The sequence below is a fragment of the Lepidochelys kempii genome, chromosome 2, assembly GCF_965140265.1.
Source record: "Lepidochelys kempii isolate rLepKem1 chromosome 2, rLepKem1.hap2, whole genome shotgun sequence".
NCBI classification, from domain to species: domain Eukaryota; kingdom Metazoa; phylum Chordata; order Testudines; family Cheloniidae; genus Lepidochelys; species Lepidochelys kempii.
Genome location: NC_133257.1, coordinates 176,293,403 through 176,319,867, shown reverse-complemented (window position 1 = coordinate 176,319,867; position 26,465 = coordinate 176,293,403). Strand labels below are relative to the sequence as shown.

The 26,465-nt window shown below is 40.3% G+C and overlaps 2 protein-coding genes across 7 annotated transcripts in view; both read left to right on the top strand.

The window, feature by feature from the left end:
* HECW1 (HECT, C2 and WW domain containing E3 ubiquitin protein ligase 1) overlaps positions 1-14,330 on the top strand; it is a 353,016-nt gene extending 338,686 nt beyond the window's left edge. For all 5 annotated transcript variants that reach the window (XM_073332820.1, XM_073332821.1, XM_073332823.1 and 2 more), the window contains one exon: positions 9,572-14,330. In XM_073332820.1, coding sequence (XP_073188921.1) covers positions 9,572-9,683 — 112 coding nt within the window. In that variant the 3' untranslated portion in view covers positions 9,684-14,330. The remainder of the gene's footprint in view (positions 1-9,571) is intronic.
* A 7,377-nt stretch (positions 14,331-21,707) lies between these two features.
* The window catches only part of STK17A (serine/threonine kinase 17a), a 63,775-nt gene continuing 59,017 nt past the window's right edge, over positions 21,708-26,465 (top strand). For both annotated transcript variants that reach the window (XM_073332814.1, XM_073332813.1), the window contains exon 1: positions 21,708-22,019. In XM_073332814.1, the coding sequence (XP_073188915.1) occupies positions 21,841-22,019 (179 nt within the window). In that variant the 5' untranslated portion in view covers positions 21,708-21,840. The remainder of the gene's footprint in view (positions 22,020-26,465) is intronic.

Sequence of the window (26,465 nt, the reverse complement as noted above, 5' to 3'; positions counted from 1 at the left end):
TTGTGAGATTTCAGAGCTCGTGAGATTTCAAATCGTGTCTCTGACTCAGCCATATACCCGTTTCCTAGCCCAAGTCTCATAGGGATTCAAATCTGAACACCTGTATTGTATCTCATTTGTTCTATTTGGTCACCCCACTATTCAGCGTGTCATAGACTCATAGGGCATAAGGGACCACCAGATCATCTAGTCTGAGCTCCTGCATATCAGGGGCCACCAACCACCCAGCACCTGCACACTAAACCTGAATACTAATGTGTATGGGACCATTAGGAAGCTTAGTGAGGACATGGGCTGTAGTCAGTGTGATGGTACCACCAAGCTTTATATATCCATTTTAATCAGCTCAGTAGGTGCAGCTGAATGATTTACCCAGTTTCTAACAGATTGAAGCTTACTCGAGAACTTGCTGAGGCTCACCCAGACAAGACTGGAATAACGCATGTAGGCTGTAGGAAGATTTTGGGAGAAAGGCAGAGGCAATTGTCTTGGTTTAGGGAAAGTGCCTGGTGTTTATGACATAGATTCACTGCCTGGGCATCTTGTTGGATTCCACAGCTACACCAGTGGCCAAGAATATTTGCATCCATTTGTGTCCAACCATAATAATAACAATAATACCTAGCTCTTATATAGCACTTTTCATCAGTAGATCTCAAAATACTTCACAAAGGAGGTCAATGTCATTATCCCCATTTTACAGATGGGGAGACTGAGGCACAGAGAGGTGATATGGCTTGCCCAACAGACCAATAGCAGAGCTAGGAATAGATCCTGGATCTTCTGAGTCCTAGTCAGTGTTCTGTCAACTAGACCACACTGTCTTCCATCTAGGTTGTGACTTCTTTTCTTGAATGTGGATGTCACTATGTCTAGCCATGCTTTTGTCTCCTTGAGATTGTACTACTGCAATGCACTCTATATAGGCTACATTTTAACACCATTAAGAGATTTCAGCTAAGGAAGTCCCCTATATGCTTAACAGTCCTCATTCAGGGAAGACCTCTCACCTGTGCTTCAAGATCTACACTGGCTTCCAGTTCATTTCCAGGAGGATATTCAACGTGTTGTTCTTGCCCTATAAAGCCCTCAATGGCTTGTGACCTGTGTACATTAGAGACCACCTCCAGTTAAGAACAGCTGAGGTGCTCCAGCATACAGTCCTTTCAGGAAACTGGGGGAATTAGCCCTAGTTTTATCTGCACTGTGAATTAGCCCTCATTTCATCCACCAGTGATCAGGCAACCGTGTAAGCTGTTTTGTGCAAACCCCATGTCAAGCAGCGGTAAGCTGCACTGTTGCTAACTGAAATTAACATATCTGCATTAGGGGTTTGCTCCAGTACAGCTGTTCTGATGGGTGGACAGGGATGGCTGGAATCAGGGCAAATCCACAGGGTAGACAGGCCTGGGAGGATGCTGTTGACCAGGCATTTTCAAGGAGAATCCTTTGACTCTATCACATTCTTCTTACTTGGTTTGACAGAGAACAAGTCTAACAACTTTCCTGGCATTCTGCAAGTCCCATGTGTTTTCCAAAGTCTTTGAGAGATCCAGAACCATCTCTATAGATGGGCTATAGAGGTGGTTATGGACAGTCCTGACTATGGACATGAAGAATCACAAAAAGTACAAGTTCCAGGTTGTGCAGCATTTCCGTATAAATCCATCTACATTAGACTTCTCAATGTGAAGATGAGTGGGTTTTGTAGTGTGTATGAGAAACACCAGGCTGACCTGTCAAGGGCTAATAAGGTAATTTGCCATTTTCTGCTCTGCTTAACTTTCTATGTTAACCTAGGCATTGCTTATGACCTAGAGTCAGTTAGCCTCAAGATATTCAAGCTAACTGCCTTAAGTTTGTCCACTGATTACTCAAAGTCTCACTCTCCCCCAAAGAAGCCTTCTCTCCAGGTCAGAGCTGCAGAACCCTCTAGAACTTTCTGAGCTCTGCAATCCAGAAAAATGAAGCAACCATTTCTGATGGGGGAAAAATCCAGGTTGTTTACCATGAATTACCATCTTTATTATTTAATAATTGTAGAGTGCTCTTGAGTGCATATAGCAGCCAGAAATATATAAAACACCAGGGCCAAAATGCCAAAACCTGGACACTGAAAATTAAGCTCCTAAATCCACATTTACTTGAACTTTTTATTTAGATGCCTAATTATGGATTTATTTAGAGGCTTAAAGGGCATCTAACCATATCCTCTAGGCACTCAGGCATAACTTTAAAATGCACACTAAGTGTACCAATTTAAGGTAACTCACTACAAATCCTCCTCCCCCTCAAACAATTCCCCACCTCTACATTTGCACTTATTACCCTCCCGCATTTTCTAATGTATGGGGAAAATAGATGACCTTTTCCATGTGCCCTAGAAGTAATCAGATTAGGTCAGTTAGGTGTTCAAATACAGATTTAGGATCCAGCTTTCAGCTTGAGTTTTTTCATGAACGCTACAAGATTCTTAGGCCCCAGTCCACCAAAAATTATGACTGTTTCTTATGCCATAGAAATCTGCAAAAGGTTGCATAAACCTCCAAGCAATTGGCTTCTTCAGCGGAGCCTGGCACAGAGATGAATGTGGGGTTGCTGGGTTTTATGGCAAGGTCTGGTCTAAACATTTCCAGGTGTTTTACAAAGTATCAAGAAAAGTTTTAAATATTTTGTAAGAACCCAGGGCTCCCTCTTTGGTCTCTTCTTCCTTCTCCTGATAGCTGTTTTAGATGTGTGACTCTCCCATACACATTGTCCTTATACGTTAGTGACGCAGTGTGCAATTGCTCCTGTTTTGTTTACCAGTGAACACAGATGTAGTAATGCCAAGCACTTGCCACAACATGCAGCCCTACCAGCAAAGACACATGGTGTGAATTTCTGAGATGAAATGATACTTGTAATAGTACTACTATTAATACATAGCAATTATGGTAGGGCTTTCTGGAAATAGCAGTGTAACCACAGCAGCAGGAGGAGCCATCCACCCAAGTACTTAACAAAGGCTGGTCTATCCTGAAAACTGACATATTTCTCTCAGGGATGTGAAAAATCCCCCCTCTCTCCCAGGAGACATAGGTGTTCAGACCTGACCCCCAGTGTAGGCTGACAGAAGAATTCCTCCATTGATCTAGTTACTGCCTGCTGGAGAGGTGGATTAACGACAGTGATGGGAAAACCCCTCCTGTTGCTGTCATGATTGCCTGCACGGATGTGCTACAGCGGCGAAGCTGCAGCATTGCAGCTGTGCCACTCTAGCAGTTTAAATGTAGACACAGCCTAACATCCTGGACAGGATTGTATTCAGGGTGCCTAGCCCCTCAGTCATGGGTACACTTCTATTTTTAGTGTGGTACTCAATTAGAGCTAGCATGGATATGTATTCTCAAGCTGGAAATTAGACCTCCAGCTCCAAGTGTAGACATATCAACAGGAGTCATGACTTTGGAGTGGTTTGGAAGATTTTGACTCCAGGGGCTTTATTCTAACTTCACTTATGCTGGTGTGAATCAGGAATAAATCCACTGAAGTCAGTAGAGTAACACCGGTGTGAAACACTGGTATAAGGAATATCAGACCCAAGAAGTGGATTATTTCCATTATGCATGGGAAATGAGACATGGGTTATTTTATTCTAGTCTACATTTATGTATCATGTATACCCATTAGAATAAAGGCAGCCAAAGCAGAAAACAGATCAGAGATATTGCTCTACTCCCAGACCACAAGAACGTGACTCTGCAGCAGTATCCAACCAGAGTGTGTCTAACTCCTACAGGACTCTGTCAATGTAAAACTATGGTTTGTTTTTCCTCCACACTGCTGCAGCGAATCAAATGAGATACCACAAACTAGGTAACAGAGTCCAGGCACTTAATGTTATGTATGCTGATTTCTGTTCTTCAGGCCCCAGGTTTACTCTCCCTGTTTAGTATGGAAGACTTCCCTTTGAAATGCAGCAATTATATATTGACTCCCAGTGCTTGGTTTTTATTAAGTTTCCCATGGGGGAAAGATTGTTCTACTGTTTAGGTTTATAGCTGGATGAAGATCTGAGAAAACTTCTTCCCATCTATAGCCTTGTTGAAGCAGGGGAGCTCTTATCTTGTGTCATGCAGATTTTTGGCTCTCAGCCAACTCCCTCAGTCTCCCAAGATCTTGACCTTAATTCCCCACCATACTTTAATGAATACCAAAAAAACCTTCTTATATTAAGCCATGTAGCTGTATCTAAAACTAAGGAAACAACTTCACCTGAAACGTATGTGAAAAGAGAGGGAAAAACTTTCTGCTACAGCTGCCTGAGAAGACAATGCCCTCTGCTAAGAGCTTGATCCTGAGAAATCTGAACACCTATACCTCCCATTGGGACACATCCTGAAATCCTTACTCTGTTTCTCCTTCACAGTCAGGCAAAACACTCATTGGCTTGAAGGAGAATTCTGCCTAAGTAAAAACCAAATAAGGATTTGGCCCAGCGATTTCAATAAGAATTGCAAATAATTTGTACCTGAGAAGATCAAGCCTTTACTTTCTCAATCAATATAGAGAATTAGCTCACTTTCCCTTGAAAGTGATTTTAGTTCTACAAAGTAATTTATAAGTACTGTACCAGCATATTGTCTGCAGTTAGCATATGCAGATTATCAGTAAATATTTGATCTTACATAAATGATCTCTCTAGGTCCTAAGATATTTATTAGGTACCTATCATCATAATATCCAAAACTGCCATATAACAATTAAGGTACTGGATGTACAAACAGGCTATAAACACATCATTTCCCCCTTTCCTAGTGGTGTGTATGTTAGTTTTGCTTGTTTTGTTATTTTTTTAATCCTGGGTCCTTCTCCTCATCCTCCTCCCCTCTCTTTCCTTCTTGAGTCCCTTCCTCTCTCCTAATTGCCCTATTACAGTTCAGTCTAAGGGAGATGATTATGGGATATAATATAATTCTCCTATTCAAAGTATAGTTCCTATATTGTTATTCTTTATATTCTCATTATCTATGTGTTTGGCAAGATTTCATGCTGACAATAAAATGTTACTAGGACAGACAAATATCTGAGGCACAAACTGATTCAGATATGTGACCCTTGGAAAACTGGTCCTCCTGTAAAGGAAGCATAAACCGTTTTTGTTGAAGACAACAGAAATATAACCTTAGAGCCCATAAGCAAAAAATTCTTAAGCAAAAAATTCCCAAGAGGAACCATTGAGTGTTTCCCTTCACAAACAAAGAGGAACAAAAGTAAATATTGGTATGGAAGATCTGAGAGATTTGAGGATTGTGGCTGGGAGTTAGTACCTCTCCCCAAAAAAGCAAGGTGAGAGGAATAAGTGGCCCATTTCTGTCTCTCTGGCACTGTTCTGTCAGAAAGCAAACCTTATTACAGCTGACAGGTTAAAGCCATAAGTTTGACAGGGGAGGGTTGTGTGTGCATTTGTTGCCTTTGGACTGTCAGCATTATTAGGATTAAGGGAAGTGACAAAAGAAGAAGAATGCCAAGAGCTTAAAAGCTTACATGTAACTTTTAGAGAGGACATTTAAAAGGCGAGAAGTAGCAATGGAGACACTAAGAGAGATTTAGAGATTCAGACCCCCACAAACTGCTAGGAGTTATAACTATAGACTGCAAAGAAGAAAGAAATGTAAATTATCAGTTGATAGCTTTTCTTCCTTCAAGACAAGAGCATTATAAGTAGGTCATGATTTAGATTACTTTATCTTATGTTTTCTTCTAAAAGTGTAGGGGTCAGTTTTGTAAAAGCGTAAATACTCTGCTCTTTCGAGTTTGGGTCCTCATACTTGCTGAACATGCTCTCATAAATGTCAACAGGCTAACAGGTCTTGCTAGAGGCTTAACTGAAGGAAGAAAGCCTATTCACAAAATGTAATTATTGTTTCTTCCCTTGCTCATGCAGCATTTCCTCTCCAATACACACAAAGGGCCGAATACTGCAGAATGCTGAGCCTCTCCTGCCATGTTCTCAGTACAGTGACATCAGTGGCCATAGAGGCTGCTCAGCATACCTTAGGAGGTGCTCAACCCCTTACAGGATTGGGCACAAAGTTAAGGGACTGTGACATTACAGAAAATGTCCCGGCCTCTTAATTGACCTATGTGCTTAGGAATCACATAGCATATAATATAAACAACCCAAGTGCTGAGTTGAGTGCCTTTTGTTTCAGCTGGAAAAGGAAAGGGTTTCAACTTTCAGCTGCAAGAAGCAAAAACGAATGCCTTCTCAGCAATACTGAGAAGGAACAGGGAAGGCTTATCTTCCTCCTGTCCATCCCCCTCCCCAAACCAAAAATCAGAACTTGTCACTGCATTACATAAGCAGACACTTGACACCCTGGCCCCAGATTTTGGCCCTTGCAACAAAGAACAGGAAATGACAGCTGGCCCACTTACAACACTGCAGAAGGAACGTGGAGAAATTTTGTTCTTAGTTACTGGTGTAAAACTAGGCTGACTCCATAGACTTCACTGGAGTTACTCCAGATTTACATTAATATAATAAAACAGAATTTGACCCCATATTTTGTCCTTCAGCAATGTATAATACCTACATGGTGGTTGGCCTGAGAGTTATTTAGTTTCCCTTTTTTATTTGGTTGTTTGGGGATCTTTTTGTATGACAGATACTTTTGGGTTAGAGGGTACAAATGTTTTGTTTGGATAAATGTCCAAACATCTCCAGACATTTTGAGGTTCCCTTCTCTTTTTTCCCTCCAATAGTTCCTCCCCGATCATATGACCCCGTAACAATCTGCTATACCCTGCTGTTTACCTGCAGCCCTCCTCTACATAAGCCTTTGTCCTGTACAAACCCATAATCCAATATTTGCTTGTATGTCCAATGAAGGGCCACTTGTATGGCTCTGAGGACATACAGTATGTTAGGTCCTTACCTTCCATTCAAATTGTAAAGGAATAACACAAAGAAGATTCTTCTCTGCCCCTAAATGCTTTTTATGTGTGACACTCAAAAGGTTAATAATGGCTTCAGTTTTGAGGGACTTTTTTTCAGAGAACTGGTAATAGGAAAATGAGTAGGTCTGTGCTCTGAATCTGGCCCAGATGAAGAGTGACTGAAAGTCATCAACATCAGAAGCTTGTTCACTGGCTTGACTGAAATGAGTTTGATTATCTCAATCCAGTTCCTAGTGGACAGGTGTCCACATCACAGTAAACACCATTGCAGGTAGCACTAATCAGCACTTCTGCTGCTAGTCTCTGTAGAGTCCTGTGACTGAATGGACCAAGGGAACTCAACCACCTTCTAGCTCCTGAAGGGGGTTAACACACATTGGTAGGGCTTAGTGAGGATGGCTGAGGAACACAAATAATGGTGGAAGGCTACTCATCTCTAATGCATACACTACACGATGCACTCACCTGTGAGATGTATGATAATAATGACTTTCTCAAGGTTCATTTATTTCTCTAACTCCTTTATGTTCCCAGTTCATTTCCAAAGGAAATTGCTTCTATTGCATACTCTCTCAGAGAATAACCAGTTTACAATCTTTTATTCAGAAAAACTAGTAAAAGCTCTCCTGACTGAAATGCTGCAGTGCAATGGAGACTATGCCTCTGGCTGTTTCAATTTCCTGATAGCTTTTAATGATTCAGTGTGGGTGCCTGATAATCTCCCCTTTCAGTTCTGCAAGTCTCATGCCAACTAATCTGCCTTCAGCCTGGTTTTTTTTGGTTGGCCTAACAAATGAGCACCAGAGGTTAAGAGAGAGTCTACTTTAGGAAGGGCTCTTCTGCTTCAGTTCATAGTAAATAACATGCATTAAAGGATGAGATCTGAGAGCTGGAAGTAAAACAAGGTGATTGATTCTAAAAATACCAGGAGCCAGATTCTCACAAATCACCATAGCTCCATTGGCTTCATTGCAGCTCTGCCATTTTACAGTAGCTGAAGATCTGGCCTGATGTGGATGTGAAATACCAGACATGAACAACACCCATCACCATGCCTAGGGCGTTGGGGGGAAAAGAGACATATATGTGCACTCCCTACAGAGATAGATTAAGCACAGCATGATGGATTACTAATTAGCAAAGCTTTGAGGCTGTTGGGGATATTTGTAAAGGTCAGTGTGTTTCAAAACTAAAAATCAAATAGCATTTTTATGCTGAACTGACTGGAACAATTTTTGTAAGTAATTTAGGGTTAGCCTCCCATTCTTGGGGCCTCCTAGTCCCATAAAAGTGTTTTAAATCTTGAGGATTTTTTATCAGAAGGGTTACTACAAGAAAAGGAAATAGTAAAAGATTTAGCAAAGCCAGAATACAAATGGAAATCTTTCTCCCGACTCAAGCGTGATTTAAAACTAGAGTTGGTTGGAAAATGGGGACATTTTTTCATGGGAAACGTGTCCCCTATTTTGTTGAAAAACTTCAAAATTTATCAACTAGCTTAGATTGTAAATTCTTTGTGAGAGGGACATCTTGTCTGTGTTTGCACGGTGCCTAATACAATACATAGATTCTGACCTGCTGTACAGCACAGACTACAGAACTTCCCCAAAATGATTCCTAGAGCATATCTTTTAGACAAACATCCAATCTTGATTTTAAAATTGCGAGTGACAGAGAATCCACCACAACATCAGTAACTTGTTCCAATGGTTAATTACTGTCACTTAAAAATATACACCTTATTTCCAGTCTGAATTTGTCTAGCTTCAACTTCCAGCCATTGGATCTTGTTATACTTTTCTGTGCTAGACTGTAGAGCTCATTATTAAATATTAATTCCTCATGTAGGTACATATAGACTGTAATCAATGGGGTCCTCATCCCTGACTAGAGCTCCGAGATGTTACAGTAATACCAATAAAAAATAATAATATTGAAAACCCATCCTCATAACAAGTGAGCTACAGAAACAGCATTCTGCTTTCTAGAGACCTTCCTCTTTCAGGCACCCAAAGCAGTCGGTTTTGTAGTGTTTCCGGTTTTCCCTCTGAACCTACAGTTGTCAGCCCTGTCTTATTACTCTACTCACAGGGCCAAATTTACCAATACATTCCAACTGTTTTATACCTGTCCTCTAGTGCAGAGCTTAACCAGCCACTTAAACCAGGTGTATAGCTGCTTTGCATTTCTGGAACAGCAGAAAACAACCAAAGTGGCACCAGTTAATATTACTCTGTGTGAAGTCTGGGGCCTTAATTCCACAGAGAGCCCCACATTTGCATAGGAAATTCACCCACATGGAGCTTATTGCAGGTTCTGTGCCTAGTGAAGGATCTAGCCTGTCATACAGATACTTTCTTTTAATGCTTAGTTTGTCTATGTGTGTGTGTGTGTGTGTGTATATATATATATATATATTCAAATTGATGCATGTATATTTTTAAAATATCTTCTGGCTCTTTGGATTTTAGGGGCTTTTATTTTAACACTTAGGCTTTATTTATTTAAAGCTTTTTAACCATTTAGAGGACATAAGTGAACTTTCGTCAGAATAAGCAGTGTTTTCTCATTAATATATTTGTTAAAAGTAAATGAAACTTACAACACTGCATTTTTCCATTTGCAGGGCACACACATGTTTCAACCGCTTGGATCTTCCACCCTACCCATCTTATTCCTTGCTGTATGAAAAGCTGTTGACAGCTGTTGAAGAAACTAGCACGTTTGGACTTGAGTGAGGGAATTCAGGCACTTCTGGTATTTTCCTGGCTGATGATGTCACCTTCCTTCCCCACCATCATATGATCTTGGTTTTCCATGTTTTTATTTTTTAAAACAAAAATCAGGATTGACAAAAGCTGTGCATGAAGAACTGCCTCCCTCTAAGATCTAACCTTCATGCTTTCATCCTCAGTTTCCAATGGACTGCTAGCCTGTATGCAATAGAAAAACAGCTGTCTCAAGGTTTCTGTATATCTCCTCATACCTCCATTAATAATAATAAAAATACGAATGCAGGTTATGTTACACTTGACCAAATGTTGATAAATGTTTACTTCCACCTACGTTGATTAAAAAATAAATAACCTCATCAACCATTCCAAGCTTCTATATGCCTGTGTCTTCTAAACAAATCCACAGTTCATCTCACTTCTTACCAGTTGAATTCAGTCCTGGGAGGTGGTCAAGTGTTTCTTTCATCCATCCTTGTTTTTCCTGTCCATATCGTCCATCATAGAGATACCTATGAGTAAAACTGAAATTTTTATACCTGGACTCAAGATTCACATCAACCGGAACTGGCCCAGACATATGATGCAGATAAGACATTAAAAAAAACAAACACCCTGTAATGCAATGCAAAGTATTCCAGTGATTGCTATGGATGGTTACTTGCCAGTACTGGAAAGAACTTGCACTTCAGACATTTTGGGAGGGGCATCTCTATTGTAATGTTTACCACGCAAGAAGCACAAATCTGTGCACACTCAAGAAGGATGTCTCATTACGTAGCATAAAGGAGAAGGATCCCTTACCTAAATATTGTACATGACAAAGAAAAGGGGACTGAGAAGAATGTTCTGCTCTTGTTAATATCTTTGGGTTCTGTTTACTGATTCTTTGTTATCTGATGTTTAAAACACCCCCTTACAAATGAGAAGTATAGACAATCCTGTCCCTTATATCAGAAGCCATTTATTTCTTGTCAGGCAGGGCTAACTTCTGGTTGTTGTTTTTTCCCTTTGTTGTCAAATGCAAACCTCCATAACCTCAGAATTGGTTGTGCACAGAAGGGTTTAGACAAAGTTCTGTTAAATGTGAAGCTGCAGTGAGATTGTATCTCTCTTTTGCTTAAACATTTGTAGCAATTCTTCTTGGAGTGAAGCCCAATGACCTGCATGGCCTCATTAGGTACCAAATTAAAGATCCAGTTCTTTTCTGGTGCCTAATTGAGACCTCAAATTCTTTAATTTTGTGGGCTTCATCTTCCAGCTCCAAAGCCAGGAAAGGCAAGGCACACAGCAGCATTCTTGTCTTTGATGGGTATTGCTGAGGCTATTACAATCAAACCCACAACACTGGTTGTCTCCAACTTTTAACCTTTGCTGCCCTTGTTTTCCAAAACTTATTGTGGATTGAAAGTGTTTGTCTTAACTGGGAAAATGTGAAGTGAGCACGATAGTGTCAAAGAATACCCATTACAAAAACTAAGTGAAATATACAGGGTAATTCTATCTTGATACGAGCAACAGCTCACGTGAAATAGATGGCAGTCAGATACCACACCCATCTGTGTCTCTGTTACTATGCTCATTTTGTTGTTATACTTCAGAAAGCTGTCAGAAAGATGTCATTCAACATCCAACACATTCTGTTCTTATAAACCTACCCTTCAAAGAACATAGTCAGGCCCAGCCTTTCCATGCGTTTTTACTGACCGACATATTTAGCTATTAATACGCTAATGTGTATATGATTGTTTTCTAATATTTTTGAATGACTTTCTTCTTGATTTTAAAGTTACTGCATGTCTTAATGGTGACAGGTAAAGACATGCTTCTAAGCAGAAATACTATGTTTTGGTTTAATCAGAATATGAATTTTTAAAGTGCTCCATTAATTCTACTTCACTAATATCTGATGGCCATTTAATAGTATTTTTATTATGTGTTTCTTTTAAGTATTTATTTTAGAATACACATTGTTATTTATTTATTAAATTATTTATTTATTTACTTATTTGTATAACGGTAGCCACTAGGGACCCCAACTATGAATCAGGGCACCATTGTGCTAGGTGCTGTACACTTGTGTAAAAACACAGCCTCGGTCCCAGCTCTCATTTCTATGTCATATACTATGGGTGTTAGCTCTGCAAAAATTATGTAACCTGCTTCTTTATGCCTCTGTTACATCAGGGTGAATTATAGGAGACTGCATGGTACCAGGATTGCCACAAAGGCTCTGGCTCTGATGCTGCAGTGTGCTCAGCAATCTCGACCCCATTCAGTGGGAGCATCTCATAGGCTGGGTCCCAAAGGCCAATTTTTTGTGCAAGATTCCTGTTTCATCCCTGATAGAATCATTACAAAATGACATGCATTATATTTAATGCTCGGTGTCTTCAACAATACAAGAAAATAAGCAGAGACAAGTATCCATCTGGTTGGTCCCAGGTTGGCCAAAGAAAACTGTACATCAAGAGCTGTCTCACTAACATAAAAAAAGGGGAGGAGGGGGGAATTCCAGCCTTTAGATAACTGTATAGTTAGAATTTTTTAAAATATTTCAAAGCTGTATTTTATTAAAAAAATAAACTATTTTTTGTAGCATAATGAAAGACATTTGTATTTGCACAGACAGCATCTAGCCCCAGACAGAAACAAGAAAGACTCGCTCCTGCATTCCTTCTTCAGATCAGGTTCTGACATGGGCCATATGCTAGGGGTTAGAATAGGTTGTAGGTATCTTCATACGTGACAGGTACCGTGTCAAGCAACTTGGCGATCTGGATAAAGAAAATATATGACATGGCCAGCTTATTTTCCATCAAAATCTCTGGCAAAAGCACTCCTGCATGGAAATATTTCAAAAAAACTGGTTTCTCAGATGATTCTGATGGCATCAAAATAGAAACACCCTGCATATTCTTGGATCAAAAATAATAGTAGGGGAAAACAAATGACTCTTTTCCTTCCTGTCCTCATAATCCTTCTACACATGCTTTCGCTAGACTTGTCACCAAAACATTGAAACTGGGAAAAGAAAACACCATATTTTATCTGTTTTTTCCCCTCCAGAAACTTCATCTGATCCTACCTTTTTAATTCTCTTCCACTGACAAAGTCCTTCTTAAGTGATTTTCACCCATTGACGTCTCTGGGATAGCATTTCTGGTGATGGTTTGCGTAGTTAAGATCTCACAACAGGAACAACCTATCCATGTCTCTTATCCATTTATTGATCCTTTCTTTTTTTAAAAAAGTATACACAAGAGGCACTGTTTCCCCATGTTCTTCCATTCAAATTCCACTCCTTACCTATAAACGAGAGAGAATTCTGCAGATCTGCACATTTATCGTAAACATTTGGATTATTCATGAGAGCCATTTTTTTCTCAGCCCTTCCTCAGGAAGGAATAAAAGGTTTTCCACAAGGAAGACTACTGTGAAGAAGGTTAAAGATGCACAGAACAATCATAACCCATTCAATTCCCTTCACCCCAATTCCCTTCTTAAAATGTTGTGTTCTATCATTATGCTAAAATATGATATCTGTATTGATAGACAGATTTTAGGCTGCAAGAAGGAAAGAACAGAAAAACAGATAAGTGTTGTAAATGATAGTCTTTTAAGTTCTGGGGTCCAAAGGCACCACAAAACTGAAAGCAAATAGGCCAGGCTACATTTAGTTTTGCATAGAAACCATGAGTTTTGTAAAGTTATGATGAGAAAATATAAATGTTACCCAGTTTGCTCAAGTGCATATGAAATTCAATGAAGTGTGGTCGAATTGTGAATTTGCAACCTAACCTGAAACCCAGACTGTTTTGTTTTTTCAGATTTCATCATAACAAATGTTTGATATAGCCCCAGATGGAAACAGTGGAGATTGAAATCATCACACCAGGTGGGGTAGGGAGTAGAGAAAAGGACATAATTTGGAGGGAGAGTCAGCTAAGACCTTTGAGTAAAAAAAAAAAATTTTAATTATTTTCATATGTATATATACTCACATACATAGATATAATCTGGAGGGTTAAATTCATCCCTGGTGTTAATCCTGCTAATATGGATGGGGTTCCAGCAGGATGAAATTGGCTTTAGAATTCTTTGATTAATTTATGTTGAAATCATGAATGTTCACCCTGTCTTCAGAGCAACATAAACAGGGCTTCCCAGTGAAGATTAAACACTTTCACTCACATGCAGACCAACAAACCTTTCTACAACAAATGTGGTGCTTATTTTATTATTATTATTATTGCTGTACCTCAGAGTTTGTTATTAAAAATGACTGCAATATATTACAAACCTGGGATAGGCTTTCCAGCTATCACAAAGTCCAAAAAATTGGATTGTTACTTTCTCCCTAGTGAGTCATGTAGTCCCTTTGTTCTAGCAGACAAACAGATGCCTGTAGATAGTAGGTACTAGGTATAGTAAATATTGTACCATTAGCCAAATTCCCTGCAGCTTCCAATTTATCTAAAATAAATGTCTATTATTGTTTTGTTAAAGACTTCGTACAAGTCAATGGCAGTAAAAGTCCTCATTACTGGACTGATTTTGCTTATATTGACAGAAAAATGTCACATGATACTCAGGCTGCGCTTTCTATTCAATCATATCACTATACAGGAATGTCAATAAAATCACTTTGTTATGGCATCATGTGTACTGTTTATTAAAAATAGTTTCTTTTGTGCAAGATGCATTTTACTATAATGGGGTAAATTCATACCTGGTGGAGCTCCATTGACTTGCGGAGTTGTGTTGCACACACCAGCGTTGGATCTGGCCTGTTGTCTGCATTGCACAGTCTTTCAGGCCTTGTGTCTTATCTCTGATTCCCACATGCATAGCACCAAAAAGTGGAAGCACAGAAATGACTGTGGGGTTGATAGCAGCTTCAATTGCCTAGACATGTGCACTTCAGTGTATGCAGATATGGCCCCATACTCCAAGAGCACCATCCTAGGGCCAGCCCTAGCCTGATAGTACAAAAGTTTGTTTTATTTTTTAGAAAGTATGCTGACAAATATGATGACAAAATTCGACTACTGTATTCTAGATAGCACTGTGTGATCAGTGGGTAAACGTTGATCTCTTAACAATTGCTGGGCTTGTGGTAAATGATGACATCAACTAGCCAGAGAATGCCCTGGAGCTCCTGCCATACTTTTACACTAAGGTCTCAACACTGCTCTGATTTCAATGTAAATGAAAATCAGGCCCATAGTATTCTGTGACAGCCCGTTTCGGTTAAATGCAACAGAAGCCTTTGGAGAGCACATCAAGACTGCAAATAGCCTTCAGTGATTTTTTGCAAATTATTGATGTTTTAGGGTTTCACATGATAACAGCTTATAGGAGGGCTTAGACTGAAGGAATTTTTATCTCAAGTTTTATAGCTTTAAGCCACAAAACACTAGAGCTGTGTGAGAAAATTTAGTGCCAACAAAAAAATCACTCTTCTGTCTTTGTGAAAAGCAAGCACTTTGTGGCTACACCTTGACCTTTTATCTTTTTATTACATGAAAACAAACGACTGCTTTTCCAGGCTCTTGTATGAGTAGTTTGATGCCCTGCCCAGTGACCCTACTAATGAAACGAGGCAGGGGCAATGAAAAAAAAATTAAATTGTACACTGTATTGGAGCACACTAATTCAGTCTATTTCAAGAATGGGCTGCAGCTCATAGTTTGGGAATTGCTGGTATAAGTTATTTTAATTTTTTTTTAATGTCATTTAATTTTGCTTCAAACTACTTTTGGGAATGCTGGATCAAGTCTGAAGGATGAGCTCCTTTTCCTCATTTTTCAGTCTTCAAAGCCTTACATTTACCACCAATCTTTAACTAAAGCAGTATAAATTATCATGCTTCCTAAAACCATCAAACTCGGATAACAGCTTTTCAGGAATGCAGCAGTGGCAACATTGGAATCTTCTGTGAGATTTTGGGTACAAGCTGTGATTTGATTTTAGTATATCTTACATGGTCTTTTATTGACAACTCTGTAACTTGCTAGTGTGTTTGTATTTCTAGAACACTGCTGAGGACAAGCACTGAAAAAAGTACAACTTTTCTGATCAGTCTGCTTTCTCTTTTGAAAATAAGCCTCAAAACTGGTGATGAAATCAATTCACCTCTAGGACCATAGGATTTGCCTTACTTGATCAGACCAGTGCTCTATTGAATCCAGCATCCTGTGTCTGGCTGTGATCTATATCTGATGTTGCAGAGGAATGTGCTATCCTCCTATAATTCCCAAATCTTATAATATTGTATATGGGAGAAAAAAGTCCTTTCTATGTCCTTCAGCCATCAACCTAACTATGAAGAATAAGATTTTATTACTTTTTGGGCATTGAGTTAGGTGACTATAAATTCAAAGAGAGGTGCTCTTGAGGCTTAAAATAAATAAAGTTATATAAATGGAAAGCATTTTTCCATCCAGTCTTATACTATAATGGGATATTCCAAGTGCTTCCTCTGAATTAAGATGGTATACTGACTTTTATATGTGGTCCCATTCAATCATGCTCAAATATTTAGTAACAGATATTTAGTGCAAACAATTAATTAAAACAATTGTAACATTTACTTGCAGCACTCAGATTCTGGGTGACAACTGCTGCAAAATAGCAATCCATGTCCACGGGTAGGAAGAGGCCCAGGAAAGGACTTTCGTAGATCTTCCTACAGAGAGCTTAGTTACCTGTTCCGCAAATTATTCTGCTCAAACACTGTGCAAAATGAGAGGCAGTTTAGATAAAAGCTTCCACCCAGGTCAAATAGTAACTCAGGAAGCTGGCAATAATAATGAAAATATGTGCCTAATGCTGCCACTTAATGGATCCGTGCATCTTTGTTTAAACTGCAAAGTGAATGTGAAGACTGAAGAAATTGCTACAGTTGTAGCTGATAAGAAACCTAGTTTTCCTGCTGTCTTCAGACTACTGAATCAGCTCAATTTTAACAAAAAACAAAAAAACCCATCATGCGGAACTGATTTTCAGAGGTGTGAGCACCTACAGTTCCACCTGAATTTAATGGGAGCTTTGGGACTCAGTACCTCTGAAAGTGAGGCCTTACATGTTGACAAGATGAATTCAAGAGTACATGGCTGATGTACCTCAGGTTAGGATAACTATAGTATATCAATTTAGAAGAAATAAAAGAAAACACTTCTGCATACAGCATGTAGTCAGACTAGAATTTACAGTTGCAGAACATGGTGTTACATACAGTACTATCACTAGATTAAAGAATGAATTTTATTAACATCTGTAGAACATGCTGAGTTATATATTCAAGAATAAAGGATACTCAAATATGCTTCAGGTATAAACTGATCACCACACTGGTCAGAGAAGGAATTATTTCTTTCACCCAATGTTCAAATGAATATGTTCAATACTGGGAAAAGGAGGATACCCTCCTCTGAAGAATTAGTCTGCCAGACTGGAAGGACCAGTGTTCTGATCTAGTCAGGCAAATTCTATGTTCCTATACAACATTGCTTGATCCACTTCTTAAGGGCAGAACTGAAAACAGGCTTTCACTTCGGTGCATGCAAAGGACATTCTCCTAAACAAAGCCCGAGACGCATTATCCTCCACTCCACTTCATTCTCTATTGCTTGCAGGCCAAGTACATCTCATAATAAAGAATGAATTCCTAGAACATGCTACGCTGAAAGGAAAAAAATGTTGAACCATAAGACACTAATGATATCAGCAGAAACGAATGTTTGTCATACTATCTGAGTATAATTGAGCATAACAAGAGCTCTCCTCTAAATTATATGTGGCTAAAGACTAACACAGAGGCAAAAAAAAAAAGAGGAATCACACACAAACTTTCTTGCTGTGCAGTAACTGTGATCAATCTAAATATATCTATTAGCTAGCTTCTAAATGGATGAAGCTATGTTCACATAGGCTGAAATTCACCCCTCTGAGGCTGGCCAGCACAAGGCTTATGCTACACCATTTACATCCCACATAAGCCCTCTTTTTTAATACTTAAGTGAGACTAAAGTGGTATATAGGCCTTATGCTGGCCCTCTGCACAAGGGTGAATTTCACTTATACGCTACAGTGCTGTTATATACTCCATAGTAGTACATCATGGCTGAGCCATCTACAATATATGCCAGTTGCTAGAGCTATTGTGTAGTGAAGTGAAAGGCAAATTGACTTAGTCAGTCCACAAGCCAGTTAAACAAAATGGTTCTTCTGTTCACTGCCTTTCTATTCAGCAGGTAATTCTAATTAATGATGCAGCAAATCCATCTTTCTGTTACTTTAAAACATTGAACTTCTAACAGCCTTCTTTAGGCTTTTCCTACCGTATGGTAGAGAAAGAGATAAACAAATTAAAGAATAGGAGTACTTGTGGCACCTTAGAGACTAACCAATTTATTTGAGCATAAGCTTTCGTGAGCTACACCGATGAAGTGAGCTGTAGCTCACGAAAGCTTATGCTCAAATAAATTGGTTAGTCTCTAAGGTGCCACAAGTACTCCTTTTCTTTTTGCGAATACAGACTAACACGACTGCTACTCTGAAACCTAAATTAAAGAATGGCAGGAATTGGAATTTACATATTAGAATGGATTGTATAGATTTATGAAAGAAATCTGAGGTTTTCTGAATGTTTATCCAAACTGGAAGAAGTGCTGCTCTGTAAACTACTGGACAACTGCTGTTTTGGGCTGGTTTTTCACTCCAGATATGGCTGCATTTCAATAATGGTGGATTGATGGATTGATTATTGTGTGTAGTATGTAACTGTTTAAGTTTGTAAAGTATTTGCGATCTTTCAGGATGAAAGACAAAATATAAATAACAGATCTACTGATACTGATGGAAAACAATGCTGGGATTTGTATGTAAACACAGTTGGCTAACTAGTTTCATGGGTATTGGTTGTCCTAAAAATACCACATGTAATTTAATAACAGATATTTGGAAATAAAGAATAAATATTAGTGAACTGAATATCAAAGAGTGTGGTAGGGACATATTCAGCTCTAATTTCTACTTGCTGCATCAATAGTGAACAAAGGGTGTCAACATGGCTCACACTAGAACCTGCTGGCAAAGGACATGTTGGACAAGGAAGGCAGGGTGGAATATACAATTTACTGCTCTTTAGAAAAGGAGCAACGTGGTCCCTGTCTGCCCTATGCAGCCCACATTGGCCATATGTGCTGTAATGTGCTCTATTTAGCTTTACCATTGAAGAGATGATGCTTTCACATTCTGGAGTAGGATGCAGCCACTTGTCTCCAGAAATTAGGTGGAATGAACATATTACACTGGTACTTTCCTGCTCAGTACTGGCTACCTATTAGCTTTTGGGTGCAATTGAAGGCGTTGATTGTGATCTTTAGGACCTTAAATGGTCTAGGACCCTGTTTTCTAGGAAACTGCAACCTGCCTGAGGTGAAAATAAGTAATGAGGGAACATATGGCAAGAATTAACCATTCATTTCTAGATGTACATATTTTGGAGGTAGAAGTATTCTGGGGAAATAACACCACATTGTCTGGATGTTAATTAACACCCCTAATGTGTACTTTCAACCTTAACAACTTCCTAACTAATAGTTAACTCTTAGTTTTTATTGCTTAACAATAATATTCTGCCCCAATTACCATTTACACAAATTCTCTGTACTGAAAATGTCAGTCTCTAACACAGCTCTGATTTCTGTTGTTTTTCAATTTTATATATTTTTTTGTAATTTATTTTAAAAATATTTCATTTTGCACCTCTGACTTGGCATTTGCAAAACTACTCAGTCATCGATTTACTCACTCACCCTTGAATCATCATTGATCAATGACTGGGAGGTTTAGAATCCTTTCCTATATGTGGGGCCATTACCTCACTAATCTTTTCTGCTGTAGGCTCTGGATATTGGCAGGCAGTAGCAAAGGGTGTCTTTCTGCATTTAAAAGAGACAAATGCTTTAGCAGTGTCTATTTTAAATGGTAGTGTCACAGAAGGTTTTTCTTCAAAATGTACTTAAAGCAAAACTGTAGCACTTCAGAGTTGTTAGGTAGGATAAAAATGACCATTCCTTTAACTTCTTCCCGTCATACTCCATGTCTTACCCACTAGACAACCACCCTTCCCACCAGGAGAAAACTCCAGTTTCCATAGAACTAGACAGTGAAACGGGACTGCCCTACCAAGTTAGAACATATTTAGGAGCATAGAAATTCCCTTACCAGATCAGTCCAGTATTCCTTCTAATCCAGTGTCCTACAATATACAGTAAGCAAAAGCTTCACAGGAAAGTGCAAGAAACCCATAATGAATGATTATGGAATAACCTGGTCACTGCAAAAATATTTGCCTAACCCCAGAAGTCAGTGGTTGGCTAATGGTTGGAAGAAGGTTCATAAACCCTATATTTTTTATCCCATTTAATGTAACTATATATGCTCTCATTATCCATATCAATATCTAATCCTTCTAAAAATGCCTGTTAAACTCTTCGTTTCAATGATGTGTGACTGTATCAAGTTAATCATGCATTGTGTAGTGAGGAAAAAGTATTTAATATTAATATTTCTTGTAATGTATTGCCGTTCAGGATAATTGGATATACCTTGTCTTTGTACTGTGAGGCTAAGTAGAAGTACTCAAATTGTCTATACTAGTCAGTTTGATATATCTGTATCACATCTTTCTAAACAGTCCTAATATTTTCAGGCACTCAGTGTATGGAAATCTTTCCATGAGTCTAATTTTCTTTTTAATCTCTGGTCCCCTTCTGTTTCTGTTGGAGCACATACTCCAGTTGGTCAAGGCCACTTTATGCCTGTGCAGGATATCTCTTCACCAGCAGAAAGCTGACTGAGGTAGCTCTGCTGCCCCAGTCAAATTGGCATCCAAGGAAGATGGGAAGGGGCTTGTCTACTTAGTCTATAAGTTTTTTGGGGCCCTGTTTCCTATTATGCATTTGTACAGTTTAAGTAATATCTGTAGGTGCTATCATAACACAATTAATATTTAGTAGTAGTAATGTAATATTCTGCCTTAATCCAAGCAGATAAGCCACAGTGCATGCTAGTATCCACCTATGGTGTGAGCTGCTCCTTTATATTAGAGTAGCATTAAAGAACTGCATGGGCTGTATTTGGCCTATTGACCACAATTTGACCCTCACTTATAGCAAGCATTTTGTTACATTACAGTTCTTAAAAATGTTGTCATGCAAAGAGGAATGAGCTGGCTTATTTATTTTCAACACAGTTCTGGTCTGATATCTGGCCAGGATACAAGTCCTGGTTTTTATGAACACACCCACAAGCTGCTCACTATACACATTACACATACAGCCTGGCGCGCTCAGCGTGGAGCAGCATTTCCAGCCCTCTTGATTTTATCCCTAGTCTTGCAATATTTGGGGCTCTGCTTAAAGCCTCAGCTCCTGGAGTCACCTGATTTCTAGGCCTCATGTTTTCAAGCCTATCTCAGCAACCATGAAGGGTAAAGTAACAAAAAGCAGAAGACAAGAAGAACCCGAATTTTATTATAGTTTTCGGGCTTGTGATGTTTTAATCCGTTGAGGATTTGGGGATGTGGCTCTGAGGGGAGGGAGAGGAGGAGGCCAGGACTTCTGCACGGGCGCAGTTAGCCACACTGTCACCGCATCTCCTTCGTGCAGGTGCCGCCGTGCCAGGGAGGCAGCTCGTGCAGGAACGGGAGGAGGCTGCTTGGGGGAAACGCCGCTTTCTCGTTCGCTTTCATTGCGGGCCCCCCCGCGCGAACGGGCTGAGGCCAGCCGGCGGCTGCCCTCCAGGCTGGGCACACGCAGGGGCGCGCGCGCGGCCACACACGCAACCCCTCCCCCCTCATGAGCCGAGGCGGCGCGTGCGGGACCCGGCAGGTGGCGCCGCCAACCGCCACTTCAGCCTTGCCGCCTTTTTTTTTTTTTTTCTTTTGGCGTCGCGGCAGCCACGCCCTCTCCGGCAAAGGTGAGGCTGTGAGGGGCGGGGTCTCGGCCGGCCCCACCCCCCTCCTTTCGGAGCGGCGCGTGCGGGTCGCCTCCACAGCTGCTCGCTCGGCTCTACGGCTCGGGTGCTGCTGGCTCGCGCCTCGACCGTTACCCGCAAGGGCAAGGGCTGCGCTCGTCCCCCGCTCCCCGCCATGAGCCCCGAGGAGAAGCCCCCGCCGGGCCGCTCCCGCGGGAGCCGGGCGCCGCCGTCGCAACCTCCCTGTGGCCGGGGCCGCCGGCGGGGCGGCTTCCTGAGCGAGATCCGCACCGCGATCCGCACCGAGCCCTTCCACGAGCGCTACAGCCTCAGCCCCGGCAGGGAGCTCGGCAGGTAAGCGACGGGCCGACCGCCCGACCGCCCCGCTCCTGCGGCGCCCGAACCCCTTCCCGGTGACGGGGGCAGCCCGGCGCGCGGAGCCCCCCAGCCCGGTCCGTCAGGCAGCCTCTCCCCGCCCCCCCCCCCGCAGCCCCGGGGAAGGGGTGAGACGGTCCCGGTGGGCTCAAGTGTTGGTGCTGGTGCACCCCTGCCCGCGGCTCCGCTCTGCCCCGCGCAGCGCTCGCCCCGCTCTCTCCTGATCGGTGCCACTGGCCTGGGCGCAGGTGGGAAAATGCTCCACGGGGCCACGATGGGGGGGAGGGGGGGCGCTCCCGCCGGCCGCGCGATTGGCTCTGGTCAGCGTAGGCAAGGTCGAGTCGTGTTGGGCGCTGTCCGTGCACGGGAGCTTTCTGCCGCTGGCCGTGCCTGTCTCTCCCCCATCCACCCCCCGAGTCAATGCAAACCACTTCTCCTTAATTTACCAAAAAAAACAACAAAAAAACCCCGGGCGGGGAGGGAAAGGAGAGGAGAGGACGTGGATGATTGTTGTTGTTACCTGAACTAGGTCAAATGTGACATAATAGACGATTTTAGGGAAGCAAATGGTTAGAGCAGGGTGGGGAAGACGGGTTTTGTTTTGTCTTTTTCTTCAATTATGCTTTTCTCCCCAGTGTGGGATTTTCACCACTCCTCAAAAAGAAAGTAAGTTATGAAAAGTTATGTTCTGGGAAGTGACTCTTGAATTGTGTTCCATGGTTGTGGCTCAGCTCTTCTTATATCAAGCTTCCTCAGCATACACATAACATTTTGCATTTTGAACTTGGAGACGCTGTCATATTAAAAATAACACTTCCATCTGAAAGTTTTACCACATCAGGGTGTTGATCATATATGATTACTGTCACTGAAAGAGATTAGAGAGAGAAGTTACTTTCTCTTCTTCTTTTTTTAGTTGACTTGCATTTGACAGCACTCAGTGACACATTTGTTCCTGTATAGTCAGTAGTCCTTTTGTTTGCCTGGATCTTTCACACAGCAATAGGGAAGAGAAACACTTCATTTTGGGGGGGAGGAAATAGGTATGATTGTAAAATCACAAAAATAGCGAGATGCAGGAACAAGTATAGTCGCTGTTAACTACTTTTAAAAATTTCTTTAAAATTGTCTAGACTTCAAGTTAACTTTGGCATTAAATCTAATTAATCAGAATGAGATCAGCAAAATATAACACACTTAAATATCTATATAGGGAGAAGGTTTCTATATAGGTCTCTTTAATGTAACAAAGAAAGGTATAATAAGATCCAGCAACTGGAGGCTGATGCTAGGTAAATTCGGGCTAGAGAAAAGGCACAAATTTTAAGCAACAGTAATTAATCATTGGAATAGTTTAACAAGAAATGTGCTGGATTGTCCATCACAAAACCTTAAAATCAAAATCGGGTGTCCTTCCAGAAAGCACGTTCTAGTTCAACCATGAGATAAGGACTTGTGATGCTGGTGTTACTGGGTGAAGTTCTTTAGCCTGTGTTATACAGGAAGGTCAGACTAGAACTAGATAATGATCCATATTGGCATAAAAAAATTATTAATTTAAGATTATGGGGCTTCATACCTTTGCCCTGTTAATGTGGGGGTGGGGGAGAAGTAGTGCTATAAATTTTGTATTGTATAATTAGGACAAGCAAATCTCAACAAGATGCCTTTTTACATAGTCATTTTCTGATCGAAGCTGTACTTCAAGACATTTTTTTCCATGACTGCTGTGACTCTATACCTGAGATTTTCATTAACTGATCAAGTTAAAACGAATAATGCCTTTGTGGCATTTTTTTCTGCAATAGTCTGCAGAAATTTTGGTTCATACTGTCCCCTTTTCGACTCCACAAAAGTGTCTGAGATCTTTTTTCCTCATAATATAAAGAGATCATATGCTTGTTTGTAGATTTAATTTCTTAGCTTAATTCTGAAGATTTTTTTTTTAAGTAGTGTAAAAATTTAAATTGTTGGATCCTGGATTCAACAAAAGCATATTAATAAAGAGGGAATTTTTGCTCACTGTTGCAAAACAAATGTAGTGAAGTTAAAAGGCTCTTTGCCATTTGTGTCCATCTTGTTATTGAAAACGGATGATAAAGCATGCTACATTTCTTCTGTGTCAGTTCATAAAAGGGGCTTTGGCTCTGAAATTGAATGCTTATTTTTGTTAATGACTTAAGAGTGTGGGTTTTTTTATAACACTTCTTAATGTGTCTAACAGATGAATAGTAATCTTATTTTTCAGGCAGAAAGCTTCCCTTGTGCACACAAACACGTTGTGTTTATTTTAATCCCTGTTTTTTTTGAAGGGAGAATACATTAGATTTATGTGTTTCAAAAGATTACCTGGTCAGCTACTGGGTCAGGCAGCAGTCCCACCTTTACCAAATACAGCCATGCTGTAATAAGAAGACTGGTTCAGGAAGAAATACCAAAAGAATTCTTATCTGTTTTTGTGCTGCCTCGTTCAACACACAGATTGGAGAAGTTCAAGAATGAGAATGATTTTACTAATGTGAAGCTTTCCATATTGCAAGTACTGTTCAAATATCGGTACTGTTGACTTTGAAAGCAAATGTTTATGTTCAGATGTTTTCTGTCATCTTAAAACTACTTGAGCTGATATAGGAGATAGAATTGCATTGCAGACTATAGAAACTCCTAATCTTTTTCATCTTCCTTGTTTGGAATGCTAGTGGCAGTTTTTGTTCATTTTATAAAATTGCACTAGCATACAACAGGCCTTTTACTGGAAATCATGGACACATTTATGGCTTGTATTCACTGTATTGTTAGCTCGAGGTATAACTAAATTTTGTCCCTAACCCCGCTCTTATCCACACATAAAAATCTCTAGTTCGAGTTAAGTGGCATCTTTGGGCTTATCTATGCAGTGCATTAGTCCACACCAGAGGAGTATAAATTCTAGTGCACACTAGCATGTCGTGCATTAACTGGCCCGTGTGAATGTTGCTGGCGTGCACAAAATATTCTTTACTGTGCATTAAAGTCGTACTGTTTGAAATGGAACTATATTAATGAATACTGGGGAACTTTTAGTGCATACCATGTACCCATCTGATGAGCTACACCCTCAGACTTGGGGGTGGTGAGTTAAAGCTCCAGTGATGCTGCGGCTGAAACTAGTAATGCAGTGAGGATGCAGCAGGATGAGTTACAACTTATCTGCTAATCAAATCGTTCTGTGCTGGTAATCAGACCTCTGTAGCTTCAGTGATAGCGTGACAGTGTTTCGAAGTACGGTTGCTCTCACTGGAGCTAGGCTAACTCAAGTGGCGTAACATGAGTGTACTAAATATTGCAATTAAGACCATTGTAATAGAAATTCCATTGTAAAATGGGAAGCAATATGCTTTTTAATAAGATTTCTTTGTAGAGATGATAAATGGTTTTATAGCTATTACAGGTCTGAATACTTACTGTTTAGATTTTTGTCATAAGCCTATTCTATAGTGAAACCAAAAGTATATCCAAAAAGGTAATTGCAACCTTAATTTTCCTACAGGTTTGCTTTCTTATTTTGTCTAAAGTTCCTTGTAAAGGTGCTGACTTGCAGTGTTGATTTACATATAACCTACTCTTTTTGCGAGGAGGAGAGGAGTGTAGCTGTCAGACTAATAGTACTTTTGCAGACAATAATATGCTTATTAAATTTCTAGGCAAACTTATAAAATTCTTAAGTTTATTAATGTTTTCGTTAACTGACCTGTAACTTGCTAAGCACCAGATCAAAGCTCATAATTTGCTAATGTCAAAAGCTGTTCTGGCTTCTCAGGTTGGTCAAGAGGTGTTCACCCGACACTGTGCTGCTTTGTCATCAGAAAGACCGTTTGTTTTAGTTCTTGCAATTGCCCTCAGAATTTCCCTGACAAAAGATGGAAGACATATGGGACTCTACAGTAAAATTCTATTGATTCCCTCAGTTCACTTTTCCTTTTGAATAAAAAGGACATATTGAGTCTCAGTTATCATGAACTGAGAATAACAGGCTCTAAAGAAGCACTGAGCAAGTGGAACAGCATAATATGGAAACTTGGTTTCACACTCTGGACATTTCAGATGTAGAGATGTGACTTCACGTGCAGACTGACACATGCCTTCATGATAGTACCCAGCTGTATAATGAACTTAACCTACATTAATGTTGTGAGTCTCAGTTCTTGGTCCGTGATATTGGATGCTTGTGTGTTTGTTTCCCCCCCAGCAATAAGAACTTGTAACTAGAACACATGCTGTATGTTTGCTACTTTTTTGTCCTTTGCCTCAGTTACCTGAGACCACCTTCAGACAAATATAACAGGTGTGGAACAGACTCTGGGGATGTGATGGACAGAGATAGAAATGGGGAGGGAAGTTGCTGGCAATTGGACCCATCACTTGAAAAGAAATTCTGTGATTAAA